At 44.5% G+C, this 25,872-nt stretch overlaps 1 protein-coding gene across 1 annotated transcript in view; it reads left to right on the forward strand.

Annotated features, from left to right (window-relative positions):
* The first annotated feature begins 21,992 nt into the window (after positions 1 to 21,992).
* The window catches only part of GLS (glutaminase), a 98,583-nt gene continuing 94,703 nt past the window's right edge, over positions 21,993 to 25,872 (forward strand). Inside the window, exon 1 of the mRNA XM_074967785.1 lies at positions 21,993 to 22,303. Coding sequence (XP_074823886.1) covers positions 21,993 to 22,303 — 311 coding nt within the window. The remainder of the gene's footprint in view (positions 22,304 to 25,872) is intronic.

Genomic DNA, 25,872 nt, shown 5'->3' on the forward strand with positions numbered 1-25,872 from the left:
AAATGAAAAAAAATGAAGAGTAATATAGTATGCTATTAAAAATCAATGTATTAACTTTTTTAAAACTCCTGAATCTTTTTTAAAAATCCTGATTTCAGAGTAACAGCCGTGTTAGTCTGTATTCGCAAAAAGAAAAGGAGGACTTGTGGCACCTTAGAGACTAACCAATTTATTTGAGCATGAGCTTTCGTGAGCTACAGCTCACTTCATCGGATGCATACTGTGGAAATTGCAGAAGACATTATATACACAGACACCATGAAACAATACCTCCTCCCACCCCACTCTCCTGCTGGTAATAGCTTATCTAAAGTGATCATCAAGTTGGGCCATTTCCAGCACAAATCCAGGTTTTCTCACCCTCCGCCCCCCCACAGACAAACTCACTCTCTTGCTGGTAATAGCCCATCCAAAGTGACCACTCTCTTCACAATGTGTATGATAATCAAGGTGGGCCATTTCCTGCAGAAATCCAGGTTCTCTCACCCCCTCACCTCCCTCCAAAAACCACACACACAAACTCACTCTCCTGCTGGTAATAGCCTATCCAAAGTGACCACTCTTCTTACAACCTGCATGAAAATCAAGGTGGGCCATTTCCAGCACAAATACAGGTTTTCTCACTCCTCCACTCCCATACACACACAAACTCACTCTCCTGCTGGTAATAGCTCATTCAAAGTGACCACTCTCCCTACAATGTGCATGATAATCAAGGTGGGCCATTTCCAGCACAAATCCAGGTTTTCTCACCCCCCCTCCCCACACACAAACTCACTCTCCTGCTGGCAATAGCTCATCCAAACTGACCACTCTCCCCACAATGTGCATGACAATCAAGGTGGGCCACTTCCAGCATAAATCCAAGTTTAACCAGAACGTCAGGGGAGGAGGGGGGGGAAACAAGGGGAAATAGGCTACCTTGCATAATGACTTAGCCACTCCCAGTCTCTATTTAAGCCTAAATTAATAGTATCCAATTTGCAAATGAATTCCAATTCAGCAGTTTCTCGCTGGACTCTGGATTTGAAGTTTTTTTGTTGTAAGATAGCGACCTTCATGTCTCTGATTGCGTGACCAGAGAGATTGAAGTGTTCTCCGACTGGTTTATGAATGTTATAATTCTTGACATCTGATTTGTGTCCATTTATTCTTTTACGTAGAGACTGTCCAGTTTGACCAATGTACATGGCAGAGGGGCATTGCTGGCACATGATGGCATATATCACATTGGTGGATGTGCAGGTGAATGAGCCTCTGATAGTGTGGCTGATGTTATTAGGCCCTGTGATGGTGTCCCCTGAATAGATATGTGGGCACAGTTGGCAACGGGCTTTGTTGCAAGGATAGGTTCCTGGGTTAGTGGTTCTGTTGTGTGGTATGTGGTTGTTGGTGAGTATTCGCTTCAGGTTGGGGGGTTGTCTGTAGGCAAGGATGGCCTGTCTCCCAAGATTTGTGAGAGTGTTGGGTCATCCTTCAGGATAGGTTGTAGATCCTTAATAATGCATTGGAGAGGTTTTAGTTGGGGGCTGAAGGTGACGGCTAGTGGCGTTCTGTTATTTTCTTTGTTAGGCCTGTCCTGTAGTAGGTGACTTCTGGGAACTCTTCTGGCTCTATCAATCTGTTTCTTCACTTCCGCAGGTGGGTATTGTAGTTGTAAGAATGCTTGATAGAGATCTTGTAGGTGTTTGTCTCTGTCTGAGGGGTTGGAGCAAATGCGGTTGTATCGCAGAGCTTGTGCTTGTATTTGTGCTGGAAATGGCCCACCTTGATTTTCATGCAGGTTGTAAGGAGAGTGGTCACTTTGGATAGGCTATTACCAGCAGGAGAGTGAGTTTGTGTGTGTGGTTTTTGGAGGGGGTGAGGGGGTGAGAGAACCTGGATTTCTGCAGGAAATGGCCCACCTTGATTATCATACACATTGTGAAGAGAGTGGTCACTTTGGATGGGCTATTACCAGCAAGAGAGTGAGTTTGTCTGTGGGGGGGCGGAGGGTGAGAAAACCTGGATTTGTGCTGGAAATGGCCCAACTTGATGATCACTTTAGATAAGCTATTACCAGCAGGAGAGTGGGGTGGGAGGAGGTATTGTTTCATGGTGTCTGTGTATATAATGTCTTCTGCAATTTCCACAGTATGCATCCGATGAAGTGAGCTGTAGCTCACGAAAGCTCATGCTCAAATAAATTGGTTAGTCTCTAAGGTGCCACAAGTACTCCTTTTCTTTTTAAAAATCCTGAATCTCAGGATTTGCTATATGGTCAGTATTTTAAAAAAAACTGATAAAACAACAATTGGAAGACCTTTATAGCCTATAGGATTTCTATTTAAGTATGTACAATAGAGTACCTGAATTTGAATGTATCTTATTTAAAATGCTGAAGTTAAGTCAATGCATAAATTTAATTCAATTAGTTCATAAGTTCAATTAATAAAAAATCTTAGTATGTTTGCAGACAACTCACAAACAGGAAGAAGGCTATAATGACTGAATAGTTCACCCAACTCTTCTGTCAAACAAGCGCCTTCTCCTGTTATAATGAGAGGATAAATGACCCCCAACTGCCCCAGCCCCGCCCCCACTCCACCCCTTCCATGAGGCCCCGCCTCTTCCCACTCCTTCCCCGCCCCCCATTCCAACCCCTTCCCCAAATCTCCGCCTCTTCTCCGCCTCCTCTCCTGAGTATAGCATCCCCACTCCTGGAAAGCCCTAAGCGCTACCAAACAGCTGTTTGGCAGCGGGAAGCACTGGGTGGTAGGCGGAGGAGTGGGGATGCGGCACGCTCAAGGGAGGAGGTGGAGGAGGAGGGGAGCTTGGTTGCCGGTGAGTGCAGAGCACCCACCAATTTTTCCCCAGAGCACCCACAGAATCGGCACCTATAGCAGGCCGCAGGAAATAACTCCACGGGCCGCATGTGGCCCACGGGCTCTGTGCTTGAGACCCCTGGTTTAGAGCAGATAATGTGGATGGTGTTTGATGCATCAAGAAAGACTTCTGATTAGGTGGGTTAGTTATTTCATGAGGTGAGGGTTCTGGCATGTAAGGAATTTCACATGAGAATAACATTCCAAGTTTTATAGGCAGCATTTTGCGTGAAGAGTGAGCGTACTGCCTCACTAAAGGACATTCAGAGACTGAGGAGCAAAGAACATACTGCACAGAGCTGATGGCAAATAGGTTTGACAATTAATGACATTCCTAACCTGTTCCAAAATAAGCACCAAATGTTTCACTGTAGTTGGGGGAAAAGTGTAGATAATCCCTGCATATGAATCATAACGTGGCATTGGCATTTTTTTGCCATTACCTTTCTGCCATTATAAAATCTCTACTTTGCTATTATTTCAGGTCTCTCTCTCCTTCTCTGAATTACTGCTTTCCAATAATTCCTTCCTCCTGGGCTTTCAGACTACTATGTTCAAATATTTTAACCTGCATTATTCTAGGTTAAATGACACTTTATTTGCTGCTTATATTTCTATCCATGGACGAATCTATTGTGTATCATATATTCCACCTAAAGAGGGGAATGCCATTGGCCTTTTGTTTTAATGACCGAACATAATCCAAATTTGTAGCGTGTTGACCTAAAAACATTCCTTTTGGGTAACACTACTGTCAAAGTTTGACTCAGACTCACAATTTATCAGACCACTCTGTTTTATTAGCAAAGCTGCTCTGCTAATACATTTAGAAGTGAGCCCCCCCGAGCGGGGCTTATGTCTCTTAATTTATACAGTTTTTTGGAGAACAAGTTACAGAGAAGTTACAGACAAAAGAAGAAAAAGATTTTAGTCACCACCCTTCAAGATCCCTGAGACCAGTCACGTATCTTCAATTACCTGCCACCCTTAACAATCTCCTTTAACAGCTTCCAGTTAACTTAACTAATTGCCCTTCACACCTTCCATTCCATGCCTGTTTCTTAGACGTGCTGGCTCTATCTTAATTGCTTCTCCATTCAAAAGCTAACTGTCCCTACGTGTGCTCCCTCAGATACTTTGTAACATGTCTTGGCATGCCCTCTCATATACAATGTATCCAGCATGTCCCCTTATACAACGTTATACTTATACAATGTTATACTTCCACACGACGTTCCTGATTCTCCAAACTTTACTCACATGAGTAAATCTTACTTGTGCAAATAGTGCTACTGTAGTCAATAGAATTACTTGAGTGAATATGGATTTCTCCTGGGAGTAAGTGTTTCTGTATCACATCCTTAATCCCCTTCTGGAGAGCCGTGTGCACAATGACAAATAATGTGAAGCCAACACAGACATTTAAAATATCAAAGTAAACATTTCCATGTCATAGTCAAGATAATCCTTCATTTCAGCTGCTTATCTGAGATCTGCCCTGCAGATCTGATGGGAGGTTTTAGCCCTTCCGTAAAGCTGTTATGGATGTGCTTGAACTGGGAAAACCTTGTTTTTCCTGTGGGTTTAGCAGAGAGTACACCCCCCTTGCAAAAAGGGAAGACAATCTCTGAAATACATATTATTTGCAAGGAAGTATCCTATACAATTTGATACTATTTTTTCCAGCAAAATACAGGCTAGTGAGTCAAATAATAAAAAGTGATACAAATATGTCAAATGAGATCCACTTAAAATATCTGCAGTTGGTTTTTGACGCAGAGACTGTGACTTCCTATATTTCCACAGAGCCTAACACAATAGGGCTGCTACTGTAATACGAATTATAATGGAAATTAATAATAATTTTGCTCAGGTTTACCATCAACTGCTTAGGCAACTGTCTCTGAAAATAAAAACCACAATGAATTTTAATTTCATATTTTTTTGCACATTGCTGCAAACCATTTTTGTGGCTCACTTGCTTATGTTTCCCTTGGGATATTATGCTAAACTCATAATAGTATAGCAGATGGCCTCAGCATAGTGGATGGGAGGAGCAGTGGATGAGATATCTTGATTTTAGTAAGGCTTTTGACAGTTCCACATGACATTCTTATAAGCAAACTAGGGAAATGTGGTCTAGATCAGATTACTATAAAGTGGGTGTGAGGCTTCCTCCAGGCACCCAGATTGTGGTTCAATTTGTCATGTTTCCCCCTCCCCACAGCTCCAGCATGAAGGCGTCTATTGGTAGCTCTCGTACACTCTTCTCAGGACTCTGACAGTTCTGTTTTGCTTTGCAGGTTAACAGTAGGTGCAATTCAATCCCTGGATCCTGTTAGAAGAGCGTTCCCCTGTAGCATACAGTCCCTGTTGCTGGACACTCACAGATTTTACCAGGTAAGTTGCCTCTCAAAGAGACAATATACACGCAGATGGAGGGTTACAGCTCAGGTTTCAGGTCCTCTATATCAGTACAGTACTGTAATCTATTTATAGTGAAAACAAATATGAGTTTATTAACAAAGAACAGATTCAAGTGAGTATTGAGTGAGAATAACGGAAACAGAAATGGTTACCCACAAAACAAAAGTATAATGCTCTTTCTAGAGACTAAGATTTATTAGATTATAACCCTTGTCTAAAGCAGTTTCTCTCCCTCAAAGTCTTTCTGCAGAGCTGCAGGATCCATTCTTTTATGAATCACTCCTTTCCACCAACATTGTTCCTCAGTGAAATGGATAACGGGGTGATTTCCTTGTTGTCCTTTGAAATGCATTCCTGTTGTTTTGTTCCCGCTGTGTTGGCACCATGTTGAGTTCCCATCCCCCCATCAACCTGTTTCAATTTTACATGCAAATGTAGCTCCCATTGTTCTTGTTTCACACTGCTTAATCTACATGCGACAGATTCCTTCTGGTCTGGAAGAAACCTGTTTCTCCTTTTGTTTGGTTACAGATTTAAAGTCTAATATTAGTAGGTATACATCATTCCTTATATAGTGTTAACACATGCACTTCACAATGATGTTAATGACCAGTGTGTCACCAGCTTTCATTTGATATCTCACATGACATTCTTTATAGATAAATGCTGACAGCAATGTGTTTGGTGTAGTGAGTTTGTTGGGCCTCATAGGAGCTGCTGACGGAACAGTGAACCCTTTGCCAGTTGGCACTGGTGAATTCTGAGGATCACATTGAGTGCAAAAGTGGCTGAAGGACCATACTCAAGAGTAGTAATCAATAATTCGCTGTCAAACTGGGGAAACTTATCTAGTGGCGTCCCATAGGGATCTGTCCTGGGTCTGGTACTAGTCAATATTTTCATTAATGACTTGGAAAATGGAGTGAAGAGTATGCTTATAAAATTTGTGGAGGACACCAAGGTGGGAGGAATTGCACGCACTTTGGAGGTGAGGAGGAAAGTTCAAAACAAGTTTGACAAATTGGAGAATTGGTTTGAAATCAATAAGGTGAAATTCAGTAAAGACAAGTAAGTATAAAGCCTACACTTAAGGAGGAAAAATCAAATGCACAACTACAAAATGGGGAACAACTGGCTAGGCAGCAGTACTGCTGAAAAGGATCTGGTGGTGATAGTGGATCATAAATGTGTCAACTATGTGTTGCAGCTGTGAAAGAGGCTAATATCATTCTGGGGTGTATTAACGGGAGTGCGGTGTGTAAGACGTGGGAGGTAACTGTCCTGCTTTACTCAGCAGTTGTGAGGCCTCAGCTGGAGTACTGTGTTCAGTTCTGGGCATCACACTTTAGGAAGGATGTGGACAAATTTGGAGAGAGTCAAGAGGAGAGCAACAAAAAGGAAAAAAGTTTAGCAAACCTGACCTATGAGGAAAGGTTAACAAAAACACATTGTGTGTGTGTAGAGTTGAGAAAAGAAGACTGAGGAGGAACCTGATTGTGACACTCTATACCTCAGGGGAACACCCAGGGTCCCCATGTTCATCCTTATAAAATGATTGTATGGTATCCAATGCAAAGTTTGTCATGTCAGGTGTCTTTGGAAGGCTAATGGTGCACTGAGCATTGCTGTTACAGTAATGTTATAAGAAAAGGAGTACTTGTGGCACCTTAGAGACTAACCAATTTATTTGAGCATAAGCTTTCGTGAGCTACAGCTCACTTCATCGGATGCATAAAGTGGAAAATGCAGTGAGGATGTTTTATACACACAGACCATGAAAAAATGGGTGTTTATCACTTCAAAAGGTTGTCTCTCCCCCCATCCCACTCTCCTGCTGGTAATAGCTTACCTAAAGTGATCACTCTCCTTACAATGTGTATGATAATCAAGGTGGGCCATTTCCAGCAAAAATCCAGGGTTTAACAAGAACGTCTGAGGAACGGGGCGGGGCGGTAGGAAAAAACAAGGGGAAATAGGTTACCTTGCATAATGACTTAACCACTCCCAGTCTCTATTCAAGCCTAAGTTAATTGTATCCAATTTGCAAATGAATTCCAATTCAGCAGTCTCTCGCTGGAGTCTGGTTTTGAAGTTTTTCTGTTGTAATATCGCAACTTTCATGTCTGTAATCGCGTGACCAGAGAGATTGAAGTGTTCTCCGACTGGTTTATGAATGTTATAATTCTTGACATCTGATTTGTGTCCATTTATTCTTTTACGTAGAGACTGTCCAGTTTGACCAATGTACATGGCAGAGGGACATTGCTGGCACATGATGGCATATATCACATTGGTAGATGTGCAGGTGAACGAGCCTCTGATAGTGTGGCTGATGTTATTGATCCCTGTGATGGTATCCCCTGAATAGATATGTGGGCACGATTGGCAATGGGCTTTGTTGCAAGGATAGGTTCCTGGGTTAGTGGTTCTGTTGTGTGGTGTGTGGTTGCTGGTGAGTATTTGCTTCAGGTTGGGGGGCTGTCTGTAGGCAAGGACTGGCCTGTCTCCCAAGATTTGTGAGAGTGATGGGTCGTCCTTCAGGATAGATCGTAGATCCTTGATGATGCGTTGGAGAGGTTTTAGTTGGGGGCTGAAGGTGACGGCTAGTGGCGTTCTGTTATTTTCTTTGTTAGGCCTGTCCTGTAGTAGGTGACTTCTGGGTACTCTTCTGGCTCTGTCAATCTGTTTCTTCACTTCAGCAGGTGGGTATTGTAGTTGTAAGAATGCTTGATAGAGATCTTGTAGGTGTTTGTCTCTGTCTGAGGGGTTGGAGCAAATGCGGTTGTATCGTAGAGCTTTGCTGTAGACAATGGACCGTGTGGTGTGGTCTGGGTGAAAGCTGGAGGCATGTAGGTAGGAATAGCGGTCAGTAGGTTTCCGGTATAGGGTGGTGTTTATGTGACCATCGCTTATTAGCACCGTAGTGTCCAGGAAGTGGATCTCTTGAGTGGACTGGTCCAGGCTGAGGTTGATGGTGGGATGGAAATTGTTGAAATCATGGTGGAATTCCTCAAGGGCTTCTTTTTTATGGGTCCAGATGATGAAGATGTCATCAGTATAGCGCAAGTAGAGTAGGGGCATTAGGGGACGAGAGCTGAGGAAGCGTTGTCTAAGTCAGCCATAAAAATGTTGGCATACTGTGGGGCCATGCGGGTACCCATAGCAGTGCCGCTGATTTGAAGGTATACATTGTCCCCAAATGTGAAATAGTTATGGGTGAGGACAAAGTCACAAAGTTCAGCCACCAGGTTAGCCGTGACATTATCGGGGATAGTGTTCCTGACGGCTTGTAGTCCATCTTTGTGTGGAATGTTGGTGTAGAGGGCTTCTATATCCATAATGGCCAGGATGGTATTTTCAGGAAGATCACCGATGGATTGTAGTTTCCTTAGGAAGTCAGTGGTGTCTCGAAGATAGCTGGGAGTGCTGGTAGCGTAGGGCCTGAGGAGGGAGTCTACATAACCAGACAATCCTGCTGTCAGGGTGCCAATGCCTGAGATGATGGGGCGCCCAGGATTTCCAGGTTTATGGATCTTGGGTAGTAGATAGAATATCCCAGGTCGGGGTTCCAGGGGTATGTCTGTGCGGATTTGATCTTGTGCTTTTTCAGGGAGTTTCTTGAGCAAATTCTGTAGTTTCTTTTGGTAACCCTGAGTGGGATCAGAGGGTAATGGCTTGTAGAAAGTGGTGTTGGAGAGCGGCCGAGCAGCCTCTTGTTCATATTCCGACCTATTCATGATGACAACAGCACCTCCTTTATCAGCCTTTTTGATTATGATGTCAGAGTTGTTTCTGAGGCTGTGGATGGCATTGTGTTCTGCACGGCTGAGGTTGTGGGGCAAGTGATGCTGCTTTTCCACAATTTCAGCCCGTGCACATCGGCAGAAGCACTCTATGTAGAAGTCCAGTCTGCTGTCTCAGCCTTCATGAGGAGTCCACCTAGAATCCCTCTTTTGGTAGTGTTGGTAGGGAGGTCTCTGTGGATTAGTATGTTGTTCAGAGGAGTGTTGGAAATATTCTTTGAGTCGGAGATGTCGAAAATAGGATTCTAGGTCACCACAGAACTGTATCATGTTCGTGGGGGTGGAGGGGCAGAAGGAGAGGCCCCGAGATAGGACAGCTTCTTCTGCTGGGCTAAGAATATAGTTGGATAGATTAACAATATTGCTGGGTGGGTTGAGGGAACCATTGCTGTGGCCCCTTGTGGCATGTAGTAGTTTAGAAAGTTTAGTGTCCTTTTTCTTTTGTAGAGAAGCAAAGTGTGTGTTGTAAATGGCTTGTCTAGTTTTAGTAAAGTCCAGCCACGAGGAAGTTTGTGTGGAAGGTTGGTTTTTTATGAGAGTATCCAGTTTTGAGAGCTCATTCTTAATCTTTCCCTGTTTGCTGTAGAGGATATTGATCAGGTGGTTCCGCAGTTTCTTTGAGAGCGTGTGGCACAAGCTCTCAGCATAGTCTGTGTGGTATGTAGATTGTAATGGATTTTTTTACCTTCAGTCCTTTTGGTATGATGTCCATCTGTTTGCATTTGGAGAGGAAGATGATGTCTGTCTGTATCTGTACAAGTTTTTTCATGCAGTTGATAGATTTCCACTCCATACGGCTAAATGCAGTGCCTTGCATAATGACAGGTTTCAGAGTAGCAGCCGTGTTAGTCTGTATTCACAAAAAGAAAAGGAGTACTTGTGGCACCTTAGAGACTAACCAATTTATTTGAGCATAAGCTTTCGTGAGCTACAGCTCACTTCATTGGATGCATAAAGTGGAAAATGCAGTGAGGATGTTTTATACACACAGACCATGAAAAAATGGGTGTTTATCACTTCAAAAGGTTTTCTCACCCCCCACCCCACTCTCCTGCTGGTAACAGCTTATCTAAAGTGATCACTCTCCTTACAATGTGTATGATAATCGCATATCTATTCAGAAGACACCATCACAGGGCCTAATAACATCAGCCACACTATCAGAGGCTCGTTCACCTGCACATCTACCAATGTGATATATGCCATCATGTGCAAGCAATGCCCCTCTGCCATGTACATTGGTCAAACTGGACAGTCTCTACGTAAAAGAATAAATGGACACAAATCAGATGTCAAGAATTATAACATTCATAAACCAGTCGGAGAACACTTCAATCTCTCTGGTCACGCGATTACAGACATGAAAGTTGCGATATTACAACAGAAAAACTTCAAAACCAGACTCCAGCGAGAGACTGCTGAATTGGAATTCATTTGCAAATTGGATACAATTAACTTAGGCTTGAATAGAGACTGGGAGTGGTTAAGTCATTATGCAAGGTAACCTATTTCCCCTTGTTTTTTCCTACCCCCCCGCCCCCCCTCTGTTCCTCAGACGTTCTTGTTAAACCCTGGATTTGTGCTGGAAATGGCCCACCTTGATTATCATACACATTGTAAGGAGAGTGATCACTTTAGATAAGCTATTACCAGCAGGAGAGTGGGATGGGGGGAGAGAAAACCTTTTGCAGTGATAAACACCCATTTTTTCATGGTCTGTGTGTATAAAACATCCTCACTGCATTTTCCACTTTATGCATCCGATGAAGTGAGCTGTAGCTCACGAAAGCTTATGCTCAAATAAATTGGTCAGTCTCTAAGGTGCCACAAGTACTCCTTTTCTTTTTGCGAATACAGACTAATACGGCTGCTACTCTGAAACCAGTAATGTTATAGTAATGTTATAGGTTCTAATTTCATGTATGTAGTTATGAGGCTGAAAATGTACCCTCATGGCTTAAAATAAGTCCAGGCAAAAACTCTCCAAGAGCAGAGAGGCAGTTCACACCTCATCAGGGCACGTATGGGACAAACCCAGCCCAGCCTCACAGGAACAAAGGACGCTGGCCTAGGCAGCAACAAAAGGATCTGTTAGCAACAAAGGGATCTGTTAGACTCTCGAGTAAGTCACCCCCCACTTTCTTTGGTCCGTTTGGGACTGCGATGAGGTAATGTCCACCTGACTCTGAAGGGGGTGGGGGAGCAAAGCCAATGAGGAAGAAAGGACATGATAAAAGGGAGAGACGTTTGCCAAGCTCTCTCTCTCTCTTCCACCTACATCTACAGACACCACACCAAGCGACTGAAACGCTGATCAAAGGGGAGAGCCTGGCTGAAGAGCAACCAGCCAGCCTGTGGTGAGAAGTATTTAAGTTTGTAAGGGCATTGAAAGTGTTAAAATCAGCTTAGAATGCGTTTTGCTTTTATTTCATTTGACCAAATCTGACTTGTTATGCTTTCACTTATAATCACTTAAAATTTATCTTTATAGTTAATAAATCTGTTTGTTTATTCTACCTGAAGCAGTATGTTTGGTTTGAAGTGTGTCAGAGACGCCCCTTGGCATAACATACATATCAATTTCTGGTACATATCAATTTCTTTGTTAAATTGACGAACGCATATAAGCTTGCAGCATCCAGCGGGCACAACTGGACACTGCAAGATGGAGGTTCCTAGAGTTGTGTCTAGGACTGAAGATATTGGCTAGTGTCATTCGGTTGTAAGTAGCTGGGAGCAGCTTACATGCCAGAGACTGTGCGTGAACAGCCCAGGAGTGGGGGTTCTCACAGCAGAGCAGGGTAAGGCTGATTCCCAGACTCAAGGATTGGAGTGACCTAGCAGACCACTGGTCCAGACAACACCAGGGGGGAACGTCACAGTGATATGTTAAGGGCTATTACAAAGAGGACTGTGATCAATTGTTCTCCATGTCCACTGAAGATAAGACAAGAAGTAATCTACGTAATCTGCAGCAAGGGAGATTTAAATTAGATATTAGAGAAAAATTCTAACTATAAGGGCTATAGGCTTCCAAGGGAGGTTGTGGAGCCCCTCACTGGAGATTTTTAGTAACAGGTTAAACAAACATGTCAGGGATCGTCTAGCTATGGTCCTGCCTCAGTGCAGGGGGCTGGACTAAATGACCTTTTAAGGTCTCTTCCAGCCCTACATTTTTATGATCCTATGATCATCATCTTTTGCTATTTCTAAAAGCCATCTTATACCATGCTTTTCATGGCCGTGGCCTAGAGTTATGTGTGTTGGGTTTTTATTTAAAATATTAGTAAATGGTGGTTTCCCATTTACATTGTGCTAGCACCTGTTGTGCTTGACAAGACAAGAGAAAAAACAAAATCTGAGTAAGAAACCAGTTTCATTCTAGAGATTTTACATGCAAACCTTCATATCCTTGCTGGTGATCTTGCTATACTTCTGATGGTCCCTGTGAAATATACCTCTTAAAATTTTAGACTAAGGGCCTTTAGTGTATCCATGACTGTGTGTGAACCCTCTTGTGCTTAATATAGTGAGAGCAAGTAGTGATGGCCTGAAGAGAAGTATGTAGTCTGGGGTAAGGCACTCAGAGTGGGAAGGGAGTCACTACTGCCTGGTGCTATGTGAATCTGAAACCTGAAATTTTATTAAGTGTATTGTTACTGATCTGTACATTTACACTGTATGTTTACAAACACAGAGGAACTTGCATTCTCTGCTCTCATGAGCTTAGACTCAAGACAAATACAGGAAAACACAGAGAAAGAAGAGGTCAGGGGGATCTTTAATGCTGAAAAGAAAGGAAGCAGGGATTTCTTCAAGTGAATCTTAAGAGATTTGATGGTGAAAATAGAGGATAATTGGTAGATGAGGTAGGAGGACTGTTCCCAGTATATGACGTAGAGGAAGGGCACAAAGCTGATAGTAGAAGGAGATAAGGAAAGGAGTAAGGTGAGAGGATTGGGAAGAGCATAAGTAGTAGTAGGAAGACTAGGGGGAAATGAAAGCAGAGATAAGGGGGCAAGATTATGTGCAAGACTTTATAATGTAGATGAGGTGAGAATACCTTGACCTTTAGTATAGCTGTTGTATGGTATGTTTCCTTCCCACAATCTTCAGACTCTAAGATCTGAACAGAAAACAATATTCAGAGGAATGATTAAATGTTTCTGGGAGAACCTATTCCGAACTATTATATACTGCAACATCTCACTTTCTTTCACACGTATAGTAAAGGAAGTGATGATGTAGACAAGTCTTTCAACCTCATTTGCTGGTTTGCAAAAGAGTGCAGCTGCCACAAAGAGACATCACCTTGACAATAGAAATCAATGGGGAATTTTGTCAGTGTCTGTAGGACCGTATACACGTTTAGCCCTGGTCTGCACTGGGGGTGGGATTGATCTAAGTTATGCAACTTCAGCTACGTGAATAACATAGCTCTAAGTCGACGTACTTAGATCGACTTACCGTGGTGTCTTCACAGTGGTGAGTCAACTGCTGCCGCTCCTCTGTCGACTCCGCCTGCGCCTCTTGTGGAGCTGGAGTACAGGAGTCGACAGGAGAGTGCTTGGGCGGGAGGGGGAGGGGGTCGATTACTAGACTAGACATGATAAATCGATCCCTGCTGGATTGATCGCTGCCCGCTGATCTGGCGGGTAGTGTAGACATACCCTTAATGATCAAATGCACACACTGGAAATGTTATCCATGACTGCAACCTTGAAGTGGGAGATCCTGTGGAGAGAATGCAAAAGGGTATAATGCCTCTCTTTCTGAGATATGTCTTGCCTATAGTTAGAATGGTTTAAACAACGGAAAGTTTTTTTATGCTACTTTAGGGAGCAGAATAACAATGGACAGGAGAATTTCATAGCAGTTGAAATGCCAGTTGACTGGGGAGAAGATAAAGATCAGATGAGGCCTTGGTCAGGAGCTTGAGCTGCTGCTGAGGGGTGATAGAGATGGTTAAGATAATCTAGGATGTTCAAACTTTCCACCATAGAAAAGTGTAAAAGAAAAAGAACAATATACCAGAAGAAGTAATGGCCTGTCCAGAAGTGAGAATCTGAGAGTCAGATTCTGCTCTGTTAGAGCAGAGAAAATCCAGAGCTGCTCCACTGAAGCCAGTTACAGGACTCTGGATTTATACTGATGTAACCAAAATCAGAATCTGGCTCTGGCTTTCTTGGCCTAATGGAACTGAAATGGCCCTGGAGTTTGCCAGAGACTGAAGAATTTACCCTTACTTTGAAACTAATATACTCACTGGGTATGTTTGAAACGCTGAAACTGTTTCTTGCCTACCAAACATCACAGAGAGTGGGAATCAATAATTGGTTACAGGGAGTATACTGGGTAATTTTAATAAAAACATTAGAATTGAAACTGCTTTGCATTGTTTTATATGAACTAACCTTAGGGCTACATTATACATCTCTAGTGATATTTTAAGTGTGTCTGTCTAGTAATGGGTGAGACCACAGAGGCCTATTTTATAGGCACAGTTTGTCAGGCTAAAACAAGTTTACATTTGCTTCCAAAAAACTTATATTTTATTTGCAGAGTAACTGGTGTTGATGTGAGTGAGAGTTGTAAGCAATGAGCAAAGATTGTTCTGTTGTTTTGTGTGCTTTGATCATCTAAAACTTTAGGCACATACACAAACAATTTACAAAAATTGCCCTCTTTGTTTTATGTAGTCCTATGGGTGCACTTTGCTATAACAAGGCAAGTAAAACTCCCATTTGAAAGGGGAAGAATAAAATATCAATACCTTATAATAAGGCATTTGTCAGAAATGTTCCTAGAAAGGTCACCTTAACCCAGAACTACCCCCTTCTCCTCCACCCCGGCTCAATGGGACAGCTGAGCATGCCCAAGTCAGGACAGACTGATGAGAAATAGGGAAGACTCACTCCAAACTGTCTCTCTGGTTATTTTATCATTAGATTATACCAAGCCAGTGACAAAAGTGAACTTTTGTATCACCACACTGGTTAACAAGAAGTCAAAAATGCAGTCTCCTTCAACATTCCAACACTGGACTTTATGGTGCGTGGTTACTGAAAACCAATTTAATCAGATACAGTGTCCTTCCAATACTAATGGATCAGCTAATTAGCCAGGTGAATATATAACTCAGATCTTACCCAATAACCATGCTGATGCCAATCCATTAGTAGCTAAAAACTAAAGGTTTAAAAAATATAATAAAGAAATAAAAGGGAGTTATTGAATCATTAAATGATCATATACATACAAATTATTTTCACTGTTCATAGATCAGGATTACAGCTATAATAGAATACACTGCTAGCTTACAAAATTCTCTCTGGAATCACCCAAACAGATTGGGGGTCATCAGTCCTTGTTTAGAACTTCCTTGTTAGAAATCCAGTCCAGAGAAATGAAGCAGGAAATGAAGACAAACTAGAGATGTCTTTTTATATCCTCTGCCATGTGCTTGGAATTTTACTGTGCCAAACAAAGCCGTTTATGGAAAATTACTGGCCCAAGATGGAGTCCAGGGTCATATGAGCATATCACATGTCCTTACATGGTTTGCTGACTTACAGGGGTTGGCCACTGGCCCCTCATTGTCTCAGGCACGCTGAGAGAGAACTATCTGGGCAGGATGAATTTCTTCTATGGACCTTTGTTAGAGTGAAGTGTTTTTAATGGGCCATCAACACAGAGCTGTCTAGTCTAGGTGGTAATTGTCTTCTCTTTTCCCCCAAAAAGAAGTTAGGTGTGATAGGCTTAAATGTTGTTTGTCCAATCCCATTATCTTCAAGACAAACACAAAAAAAAGAGAAAAAAGAATAGCAAACATAGCACATGCAGCATCTCTTTCTGGGGCTGACTACTTGCAACCTCACTGCAAGAGAAACACAGGCACAGCACGTGGTCTGATTAGCCACTCCAAGACCTGACAAACTTGTTCAAGCATTGGGCTGTTTAGGCCACTGCTTTTTATCTGCCTCTCTGGTCACAGCTCACAGCACTCTTAGAAAACATGCAGTCATGGCTAGCTAAGCCAGACTCTTATTAAACAAAAGGCAAAATGAGAAAGATAAAAAGTAAGATGGGGAAGGGAAAGGACACATCAGGGAGGGGCTGACAAAAGGAATGCAATTCTTACATTTCAGGTATTGTGCAATACTTAGCTGAAGCCAGTGGAGGTGGTGATGTCATCTGTTCCCTGACCCTGTCTCAGGGCTGGCCAGGACACTGAAGGTCTACTGCTGTCAAGGTGGATTGTGGTGTTTCAGCCATGATGGGCTTCTTGGGATTCTTTAAATTCACATGTCCTCCGGTGCTTTGTTTTCCTTCCAAAGAGTCTTTTAAGGATCGCCAAAAAGGGGTGATAGATAGAATAGTACATCCTGTGATTATTTTGCCTACTAATTAGACCTAATTTCTGACCCACCATTAATTTCCCATTATTTTCTCCTTTTGTTTACTATTCATCATATCAACACAGTCCTTGGGCATTATCACTAGACCTTTTTGTTAGCTTTAATTCAGTCTGTCTCCCTTTTGTACCTTTTCCTAAACAATTCTATATAATAGTCTGAGCTGGACTTTTGATACCTTGGACAACTTAGCATATAGGCCTCTGAACAACAGTCCTGTCACAAACTCCAGATTGCTTTGTCTTGAATTTTGATTTGAAATCGACAGACATTGGGAATTTTTATTCTTCTCTCAGTCAGTAGTTTCTGAAAAATACATATTCATTTGTAGTTGAAAGCCCATGCTGTTGCTTGAATATTTCATAAAGGCATCTGAGTTTAAAAAAAGAAGCTGAAAATGGCTGACAGTTTAAGAAATTGGATGGTAACAGACTGCAACTCACAATGATGATTGAACCTGGTGATATCTTGAACATAAAGAGCCCACTACCAGTGGTTAGCTGTTTCCATCTCTTCAGACATAACAGGCTTCAGATTCCCATACAGAGTAATCCTGGACTCTAATTTCATAGATTCAATACAAATAAAATTCTGTACTTAAGAACATCAGAACATAAGAACAGCCATACTGGGTCAGACCAAAGGTCCATCTAGCGCAGTATCCTGTCTTCTGACAGTGGCCAATGCCAGGAGCTTCAGAGGAAATGAACAGACCAGGTAATTGTGATGTTGCACCCCATAATGATTTATAGAAACATGCTTATGAATGTAAATAACTGGACATAACTGGAATATGTTTTATGCTACATGTGCCATGTAACATATCTTTGCAAAGGTTATGTTCTACTGCATGTATTCATCCTATTCATATGCATGTATCATTTTTATATCTGAAGTTATGAGCATTGGCTCTGTGCTTGTATTTAAAGTGTGTGCTGTAGAAAGCACCTAAGGCAAATTTGATCAACGTAGTGTGAGGGGGTTATTCAAGTAAATGGAAGTAGTTGGCGAACAATGGACCTTGATAAGATGCCAGTCCACATCTGAGCTTTCCTGGGAACGTTCCTGTAGAGACCTAAGTCATGCATGGATGTGTGACTTGCCTATGTGACTCCAAAACTCCATCTTGTAGAGGGGATTCTACACAGGGGGAAGGAGGGGGTTAGACCCACAAGGATAAACTATATAAAGCCTTGGGAGACCCCTCCATTTTGTCTTCAGCTGGCTCAAGAGGTAGCCTCTCCACCTCCAAAAGATACCTGAAAGAAACTGGAACAAAGGACAATAACCACAGAGGTGTGAGTGATTGCTGGACCCAGACTAGAAGGAGGCTAGTCTATAAAAGAAGCTTACTGGAACATCTCTGAGGGTGAGATTTCATCTGTAATCACTTTCTTACTGTATTAAGCTTAGATTTGCATGTTTTATTTTATTTTGCTTGGTAATTCACTTTGTTCTATCTGTTATTACTTGGAACCATTTAAATCCTACTTTTTGTATTTAATAAAATCACTTTTTTACTTATTAATTGACCCAGATTGTGTATTAATACCTGGGGTAGGGGCAAACAGCTGTGCATATCTCTCTATCAGTGTTATAGAGGGCGAACAATTTATGCGTTTACCCTGTATAAGCTTTATACAGGGTAAAAGGGATTTATTTGGGGTTTGGACCCCAGTGGGAGTTGGGTATCTGAGTACTGGAAACAGGAACATTTCTTAAGCTGTTTTCAGTTTAGCCTGCAGCTTTTGGGAGACATGGTTCAGACCTGGGTCTGTGTTTGTAGGAGGCGAGCGTGTCTGGCTCAAACCAGGCAGGGCACTGAAGTCCCAAACTGCCAGGGAAAATGGGCTTAGAGGTAGTCTCAGCACATCAGTTGGCAGTTCCCAAGGGGGTTTCTGTGATCCAACCCATCACAGTAATCATCAAGTGATCCATCCTGTCACCCATTCCCAGCTTCTGGCAAACAGAGGCTAGGGACACCATCCCTGCCCATCCTGGCTCATAGCCATTGATGGACCTATCCTCCATGAATTTATCTAATTCTTTTTTGAACCCTGTTATGGTCTTGGCCTTCACAACAAACTTAACTAAGTACAGCGTCTACATGCTATTTTTGTATTGGTATTTACTGATACTTCCACAATGCAGTGTCTGCTATATTTAGCCATTTGGGTTTATATCAGAGGCGGGCAAACTATGGCCCGCGGGCCATATCCAGCCTGCGGGACCCTCCTGCCCGGCCCCTGAGCTCCTGGCCCCGGAGGCTAGCACCTGCCCCTCCCCCGCTGTCTCCCCCTCCCGTCCGCACCTCAGCTCACTGCGCCGCCGGTGCAATGCTGTGGGCGGCGCAACTGCAGAGCCCGGCCTGACCCGGTGCTGTGTGCTGCACAGTGGCGGGGCTGGCTCCAGCCGGGTGGCGCAGCTGTAGCGCTGCCAGCCACCGGTGCTCCAGGCAGCACAGTCAGGGGGCAGGGGGGGTTGGATAGAGGGCAGGGGAATTCGAGGGGGTGTGGGCAGGGGGCGGGGCAGTCAGACGGTGGGGAACAGGGGGGTTGAATGGGTGCAGGGGTTCCGGGGGGGCAGTCAGGAAGCAGAGGGGGGGTTGGATGGGGCAGCGGGGGGCAGTCGGGGGCAGTCGTTCCAGGGGAGGTCAGGGGACAGGAAGAAGGGGTGGTTGGATGGGGCAGGGGTCCCCGGGGGGCAGTCAGGAATGAGAGGAGGGGTTGGATGGGGTGGCAGGGGGCAGTCAGGGGCAGGCGGTCCAGAGAGGGACAGGGAGCAGGAGGCAGTGGATGGGGCAGGAGTCCTGGGGGGGGGGCATCAGGGGACAGGGAGCATGGGGGGTTGGATGGGTAGGAGTCCCGGGGGGGGCATCGGGGGCGAGAAGCAGGTGGGATTGGATAGGGGTCAGGGGCTGGGCCATACCTAGCTGTCTGGGGAGGCACAGCCTCCCCTAACCAGCCCTCCATACAATTTTGGAAACCTGATGTGGCCCTCAGGCCAAAAAGTTTGCCCACCCCTGGTTCATATACACACCTGGTGACTTCTGTGTAATTACACCTGCTTAAAGCAGGTCTGAATCTGGATTTTTATGTCCATAAATTTAGAAAAAGTATAACTCCTATTATAACCCATTTACTATTATAAATGAATTCAGAGCTAGTTTAGCATGCAGGAGGATAAAAGTTGTGCTTCAAATAGAATAGATTTTAAGGATGACAGACCAAACATATGCCTCTAGAGATGCAAAGAACTTTACCACTGAGTCTATAGCTACTATAACCAGATTATTAACCACTTCCTGTACTACAGTGTTCCTTTTAATCAATCTTAATATTTTCATAGAAATTCCTGTATTATGTATATGATCACAGTAAGTATCTAGAAAAAGGCTTACTGAAAAGCACTGAAACCTAATTGAATAATTAAATTAGGTAGTTGACAAAAAATTAGTCCAAAGGCACTCAATATGTTGTTCTGGTACCATGGTGAGTCTGTAATCTATGTCAATCTATTTGCCAACTATTTTGTCTTCTCTCCTCCATTAGGGGGCAGTACAGTTGATATTTCATGGAAATCATTTGTACCCATGAAGAAAAGGAGTACTTGTGGCACCTTAGAGACTAACAAATTTATTTGCGCATAAGCTTTCGTGAGCTACAGCTCACTTTATCGGACGCATTCAGTGGAAAATACAGTGGGGAGATTTATATACACAGAGAACATGAAACAATGGGTGTTACCATACACACTGTAAGGAGAGTGATCGCTTAAGATGAGCTAATACCAGCAGGAGAGTGGGGCCGGGGTGGGCAGGGGGGAGAAAACCTTTTGCAGTGATAATCAAGGTGGGTTGACAAGAACGTCTGAGGAACAGTTGGGGGGGGAATAAACATGGGGAAATAGTTTTACTTTGTGTAATGACCCATCCACTCCCAGTCTCTATTCAAGCCTAAGTTAATTGTATCCAGTTTGCAAATTAATTCCAATTCAGCAGTCTCTCGTTGGAGTCTGTTTTTGAAGTTTTTTTGTTGAAGAACTGTCACTTTTAGGTCTCTAATTGAGTGACCAGAGAGATTGAAGTGTTCTCCGACTGGTTTCTGAATGTTATAATTCTTGACTTCTGATTTGTGTCCATTTATTCTTTTACGTAGAGACTGTCCAGTGTGACCAACTCTCTCCCCCCCCCCCACGCTCCTGCTGGTATTAGCTCATCTTAAGTGATCACTCTCCTTACAGTGTGTATGGTAACACCCATTGTTTCATGTTCTCTGTGTATATAAATCTCCCCACTATATTTTCCACTGAATGCATCCAATGAAGTGAGCTGTAGCTCACGAAAGCTTATGCTCAAATAAATTTGTTAGTCTCTAAGGTGCCACAAGTCCTCCTTTTCTTTTTGTGAATACAGACTAACAGGGCTGCTACTCTGAAACCTGTCATTTGTACCCATGGTAACTTCCATGTGACGTTACATAACTCCCTGCTACTTCTAGCGGAGAGAAGCTTCTCGCTTGGCCTTGGCTAAGATCAAGCGTCGTATCCATTTCTAACACGTCGTAAAAGAAACCGGAATAGAAAGTGCTGCAACCAATGTTAGCAGAAAGCCATTAACTCTTTTTATTTCCTCTTCGGTTTACAATGGAAACCTTCCCCCTCTCTTACTGTAAACTTTCCTACGCTGAGCTCTTTGGGGGGGGGAAGGAAGAAGGCTGATTTACTGGTAAAGTTTTTGCTATAGAACCTTTCTGTAGCTCTGCTCTCCCTGGTGCTGCAGCAGCTATCTTTCCAGCTCTGCCCCTCCAAGAAAGGTCTCAAGCCCTGAGTTTTTATGGGTATTTGTGCAGAAGAGAGGCGCTCAGCTCTCCCACCAGTTTCACCCTTCAGCTGTCTGCGAAGGCCGTGCCCAGAAGAACGGCAAGGCCCATCTCCCCCCCACGGGGGAATGGACTGCGCTGTAGCGCTCACGAGGGGGCGAGGGCGGCTGTGAACAGGAGCGGCAGGGCTTGGCACCGCCGCAGGGCACCCGTCTACGTGGCGACCTGCCCGGGCGTGGGGCCGGGACCCTCCCGCTTTCCCGGGGCTGCTCCCCTTCCGCCCGCAGCTGCAGCTCTCCGCCGTCTACAGCCCCGCTGGTCCCCACGCTGCCCCCGCCACCCTCCGCGCTCTGAGGGACGCTCCTGCCACACCCCTCTTCCTACTCCCCAGCCGGGCCCGGCCGCTCCCCGCCCCCCCCAGCCTCCGCCGTTGACTCCAACGGAGCAGCCTCAGACGCCAAGTGCGCCACAGCTTCGAGTCTGCTCTCTGAGGGGGCGGGGCGGATTGTGAGTGGCGTCTCCAGCGGCCAATGGGCTGGCAAAGCGCCTGACAGCTAGGCGGCGGGAGCCAACAGGCGCGGGGCGGGGCGAGCGCGGACGCCTCCGAGCTGGATCGCGGGCGGTTGGAGCGTAGCACTCGGCGGAGGCAAGCGAGGCAGAAGGATGCGGCTGTGGAGCTCTGCGCTGTTCCGGGAGCTGCTGCGGCTCAGCCAGCCCGGTGGGGCCGGAGGCTCCGCGATCAGGCGACCGCCAGCCCCTTTCGCTGCGGCCGCCTGGGGCGCCGGCTCGCTCCCCAACCCCGGGCGGTTGCCGCCGCCGCCCCCCCCCGCCCGCAGCGTCTGCACCCGCTCGGAGGGGGCCCTGCAGGAGCCGGGCAAGGGGCCGCCGCTCTCCGCCAGGGCGCCGCCCGCCGACACCGGCAACAACAACAACCACAACGGCGGCCAGGAGCTCGCGGGAGGCGGCGGGGAGAAGTGAGTCTCTGGGGCGGGAGGCGGGGGCCGGCGGGCGGCCCCGGGCCGGGGCGCTGGCCACGCGGGGAGATGCCGCTGGCGGCGGGCCGTGCCTGCGCTGTGTGGCTGGCCCCTGCTTGCGCGCGGAGCAGAGCGGGGTCGCCGCTCGCGGGCCCGGCAGAGAATAAAACAAAATTCACTTAAACACTTTTTTACCATCTTCTTTGCGTATTGATTCCTGTGCGCATCTCTCTCTCTCTCCCTCAAGGGCGGAAGCAGATAAATGCTGCAGACACGCCGAAAGAAATCTTGCAGTGTCCATCAATATCAAGGAAAAAATCTCAAAATAGTTCTGGTACAGGCTTCTATTCTGAATGTCTGGTGTAAATTTATTTAATTCTAGTATTAAAATAAAATATTTTTAATGGATCTTTCTGTACTGAAGCGCAGTGGATTGCATCAGCAAATTTCATCAGGATTCAGCAGATTATGAACATGCCATTTTTTAATGGCCTATAAATTATCTGCTGTAATCCGAATGGGGGGAATGTCAGAATCCGTAGTCTGGGGGAAATAGTTGCTGCTATAAACCAGAGATCAGTGATAGTCTTGAACATATTGACTGCTTGAAGACAGTTGGATATTTTTCTGTAAAAAGCACTGTGGTGCTTTTGAGCAGGAAATGCGTACATTTCAGTTCAGATAAGACCATAGTAGTAATGCTTTTTTGTTAGAATGGTATTTTGTGTGAACAAAAGTACTAGAAGTAAAGTTATGTACCTTTTGTACTAATTATTAAAGGTAACCTCAGTACTATCAAGTACAGTATGGTCAGTCCTCTAATGGTGTTCTCAATTACACTGCTATATCTGGTGATTTTTAGCAGTTAACCATTAGATTATCTGATCTCCAACCTATAATTAATAGAGGTAGAATTAATGTGAATGTGGATTATAGATGTTTACGTTGATTCCCATGGCATATGGCTAGAGGAGTAGCTAGGTGGATTGATCGGAATGTATGTCTTGGTCTCATGGTCATATGAGGGTGGGGAATTGAAAACGACAGAGAGCAGCCAAAAGCTGATTTCATTAAACTCATTTTCATATCTGAGAGGGCTTAACATTTATCACTCACTGAGGTAATCTTATTAGCTAGGAGAGGGTTCAAACCACAAAGGGGAGTGGGACTTTCCTTATTAAGGTCTAGGGAACAACGCATCCATTTAAAAACTTGGGCACCTCACAAATGCTCTGACTGCTGGGAAAAGAAAAGATGCTAAAATGTCTATCTGAAGGACTCCATCTTTCATATCGGCCTTTAGCTCAGGGGTGGGCAAACGTTTTGGCCTGGGGGCCACATCGGATTTCCAAAATTGTATGGAGGGCCGGTTAGGGGAGGCTGTGTCTCCCCACACAGCCAGGCGTGGCCCGGCCCCCTCCTCCTATCCGACCCCTTCTGCTTCTCACCCTGATGGCACCCTGGGACTTCTGCCCCATCCACCACCCCCTGTACCGTGACCACCCCTGGACCCTCCACCCCTGACTGCCCCCCGCCGTCCCATCCAACCCCCCACCCTCGGACCCTTGCCCCCATTCAACCCCCCTGTTCCCTGCCCTCGGACTGCCAGATCCCTATCCACACCCCTGACCACCACCCCCAATTCCCCTGCACTCTATCCAAGCCCCCCTGCCCCCTTATCGCGCTGCCTGGAGCACTGGTGGCTGGCGGCGCTACAGCCGCACTGCCAAGAGCACCGGGTAAGGCTGCGACTCTGCAACAGTGCTGCCCAGCCACCCAGAGCATTGCACTGGCAGCACGGCGCACTGGGGCTGCAGGGGAGGGGCCGGGGACTAGCCTCCTGTACCAGGAGCTCAGGGGCCGGGCAGGAGGGTCTTGCGGGCCGGATGTGGCCCGTGGCCCGTAATTTGCCCACCTCTGCTTTAGCTAGTATTGGTCTTGTAAATGTGAAGCTCTACCCCCTTCAATGTCCTGGAAGAGTGAATAAGCTTTCTTCCTGCTTTCCGCCTCTGCTCTTCAGAGTTTTCTGTGTGTTGCTTCTCTCTTTCTCCTCAGGCTTTAGCTTGTGTGAGGGCAGGTCATCCCCAGTACTGGATGTATGAAATTTGTGCTAAATTAAACTCCTGTAATTCTTATGCACACAATGTGTATGCATAGTATATTTTGTGCATAGGCAAAGTTTGCTATTTGGGTATAGTTTCATGAATGATTGTAAATATAAATTAATAATGTAAATTAATTTCCATGAAAAGAAAAGGGGTACTTGTGGCACCTTAGAGACTAACAAATTTATTTGAGCACAAGCTTTCGTGAGCTACAGCTCACTTCATCGGATGCATCCGATGAAGTGAGCTGTAGCTCACGAAAGCTTATGCTCAGATAAATTTGTTAGTCTCTAAGGTGCCACAAGTACTCCTTTTCTTTTTGCGAATACAGACTAACACGGCTGCTACTCTGAAACCTGTCATTAATTTCCATGGTGGTTCTAAATGCAGTTCATAGAATTATTGAACTTTAATGTCAAGATAATATTTCATATTTCAGTGAGAGAAACGTACGCTGTATGGTTACAGATGCAGAAAGGGCAGCATCCTAACTCCCTAATTTGAATTCTTATCCATTCTTGTTGGGAGATTAATTCCAAAGTAGTTATATTATTTTACAGACTTCACCTGTATAACCTGTATCAATGCAGTGCAATTTACTAGTGCAAATTGTAAATAATAAAATGTCTAATCACTTTGATATGACTTAAAAAAAAAAACTGTTTGATCACACGTGGGGCTAAAAAATCACAAGCCACATTTTAAAAATCATTCTCATTGTGTTCTTTGAAGCATGGATGTATCTAATAGTCAGTACGTACTTCAAGCTTTAGTGCTTAATGCACAGAGAGTAGTTTCTTAGAATGGCCAGAATTCAAGACAATTACACAGTGATTTATAAATAAATAACCAGTTTCCAAATACTCTTTTTCCAGCTGAGCAGGCAGTGCTGGAATTATCACAACTTTTCAGCCAAACTGCTCAGTGCTGGATGCTTCTAGTTGGGAATTTCTTAATGCATGATTTCAGAAGATTGATTTATTGCACAAGCATCCCAGGCATACCAAACTCGGCTTTAAATGTTTCTATATATAAATAAGCAAAGAATGAGAAATTAAAAAAAAAATTGGTTTAACTGTTCCATAAAAATTTGTTGAGCCCCAACATATGTAAAGTTTCAGAGTAGCAGCCGTGTTAGTCTGTATTCGCAAAAAGAAAAGGAGTATTTGTGGCATCTTAGAGACTAACAAGGTTTTAGGTACGGTTTATATAGAATGTAGCTCTGTGTACAGTGCAATATAGAAAAGTTTTGTGTGTGTATAATACAAACAATTGTCTCCTGCTCTGATTCTCTTACATGCTGCCTTGGTTGTTTTGAGGATGTGGGCGGAGGTGCTGCTACTCTGTGGATCCCACCAGTCGTTTTTAGGTTATCTGCCTGTTACTGAAAAGATAGCAAACTTTTCTTTTTCTTTCCTCATAAAATAAGATCAAGGGGACATTTAATGAAACTAAAGATGCGCT

This window comes from Natator depressus, chromosome 11, assembly GCF_965152275.1.
Source record: "Natator depressus isolate rNatDep1 chromosome 11, rNatDep2.hap1, whole genome shotgun sequence".
Lineage (NCBI taxonomy): Eukaryota > Metazoa > Chordata > Testudines > Cheloniidae > Natator > Natator depressus.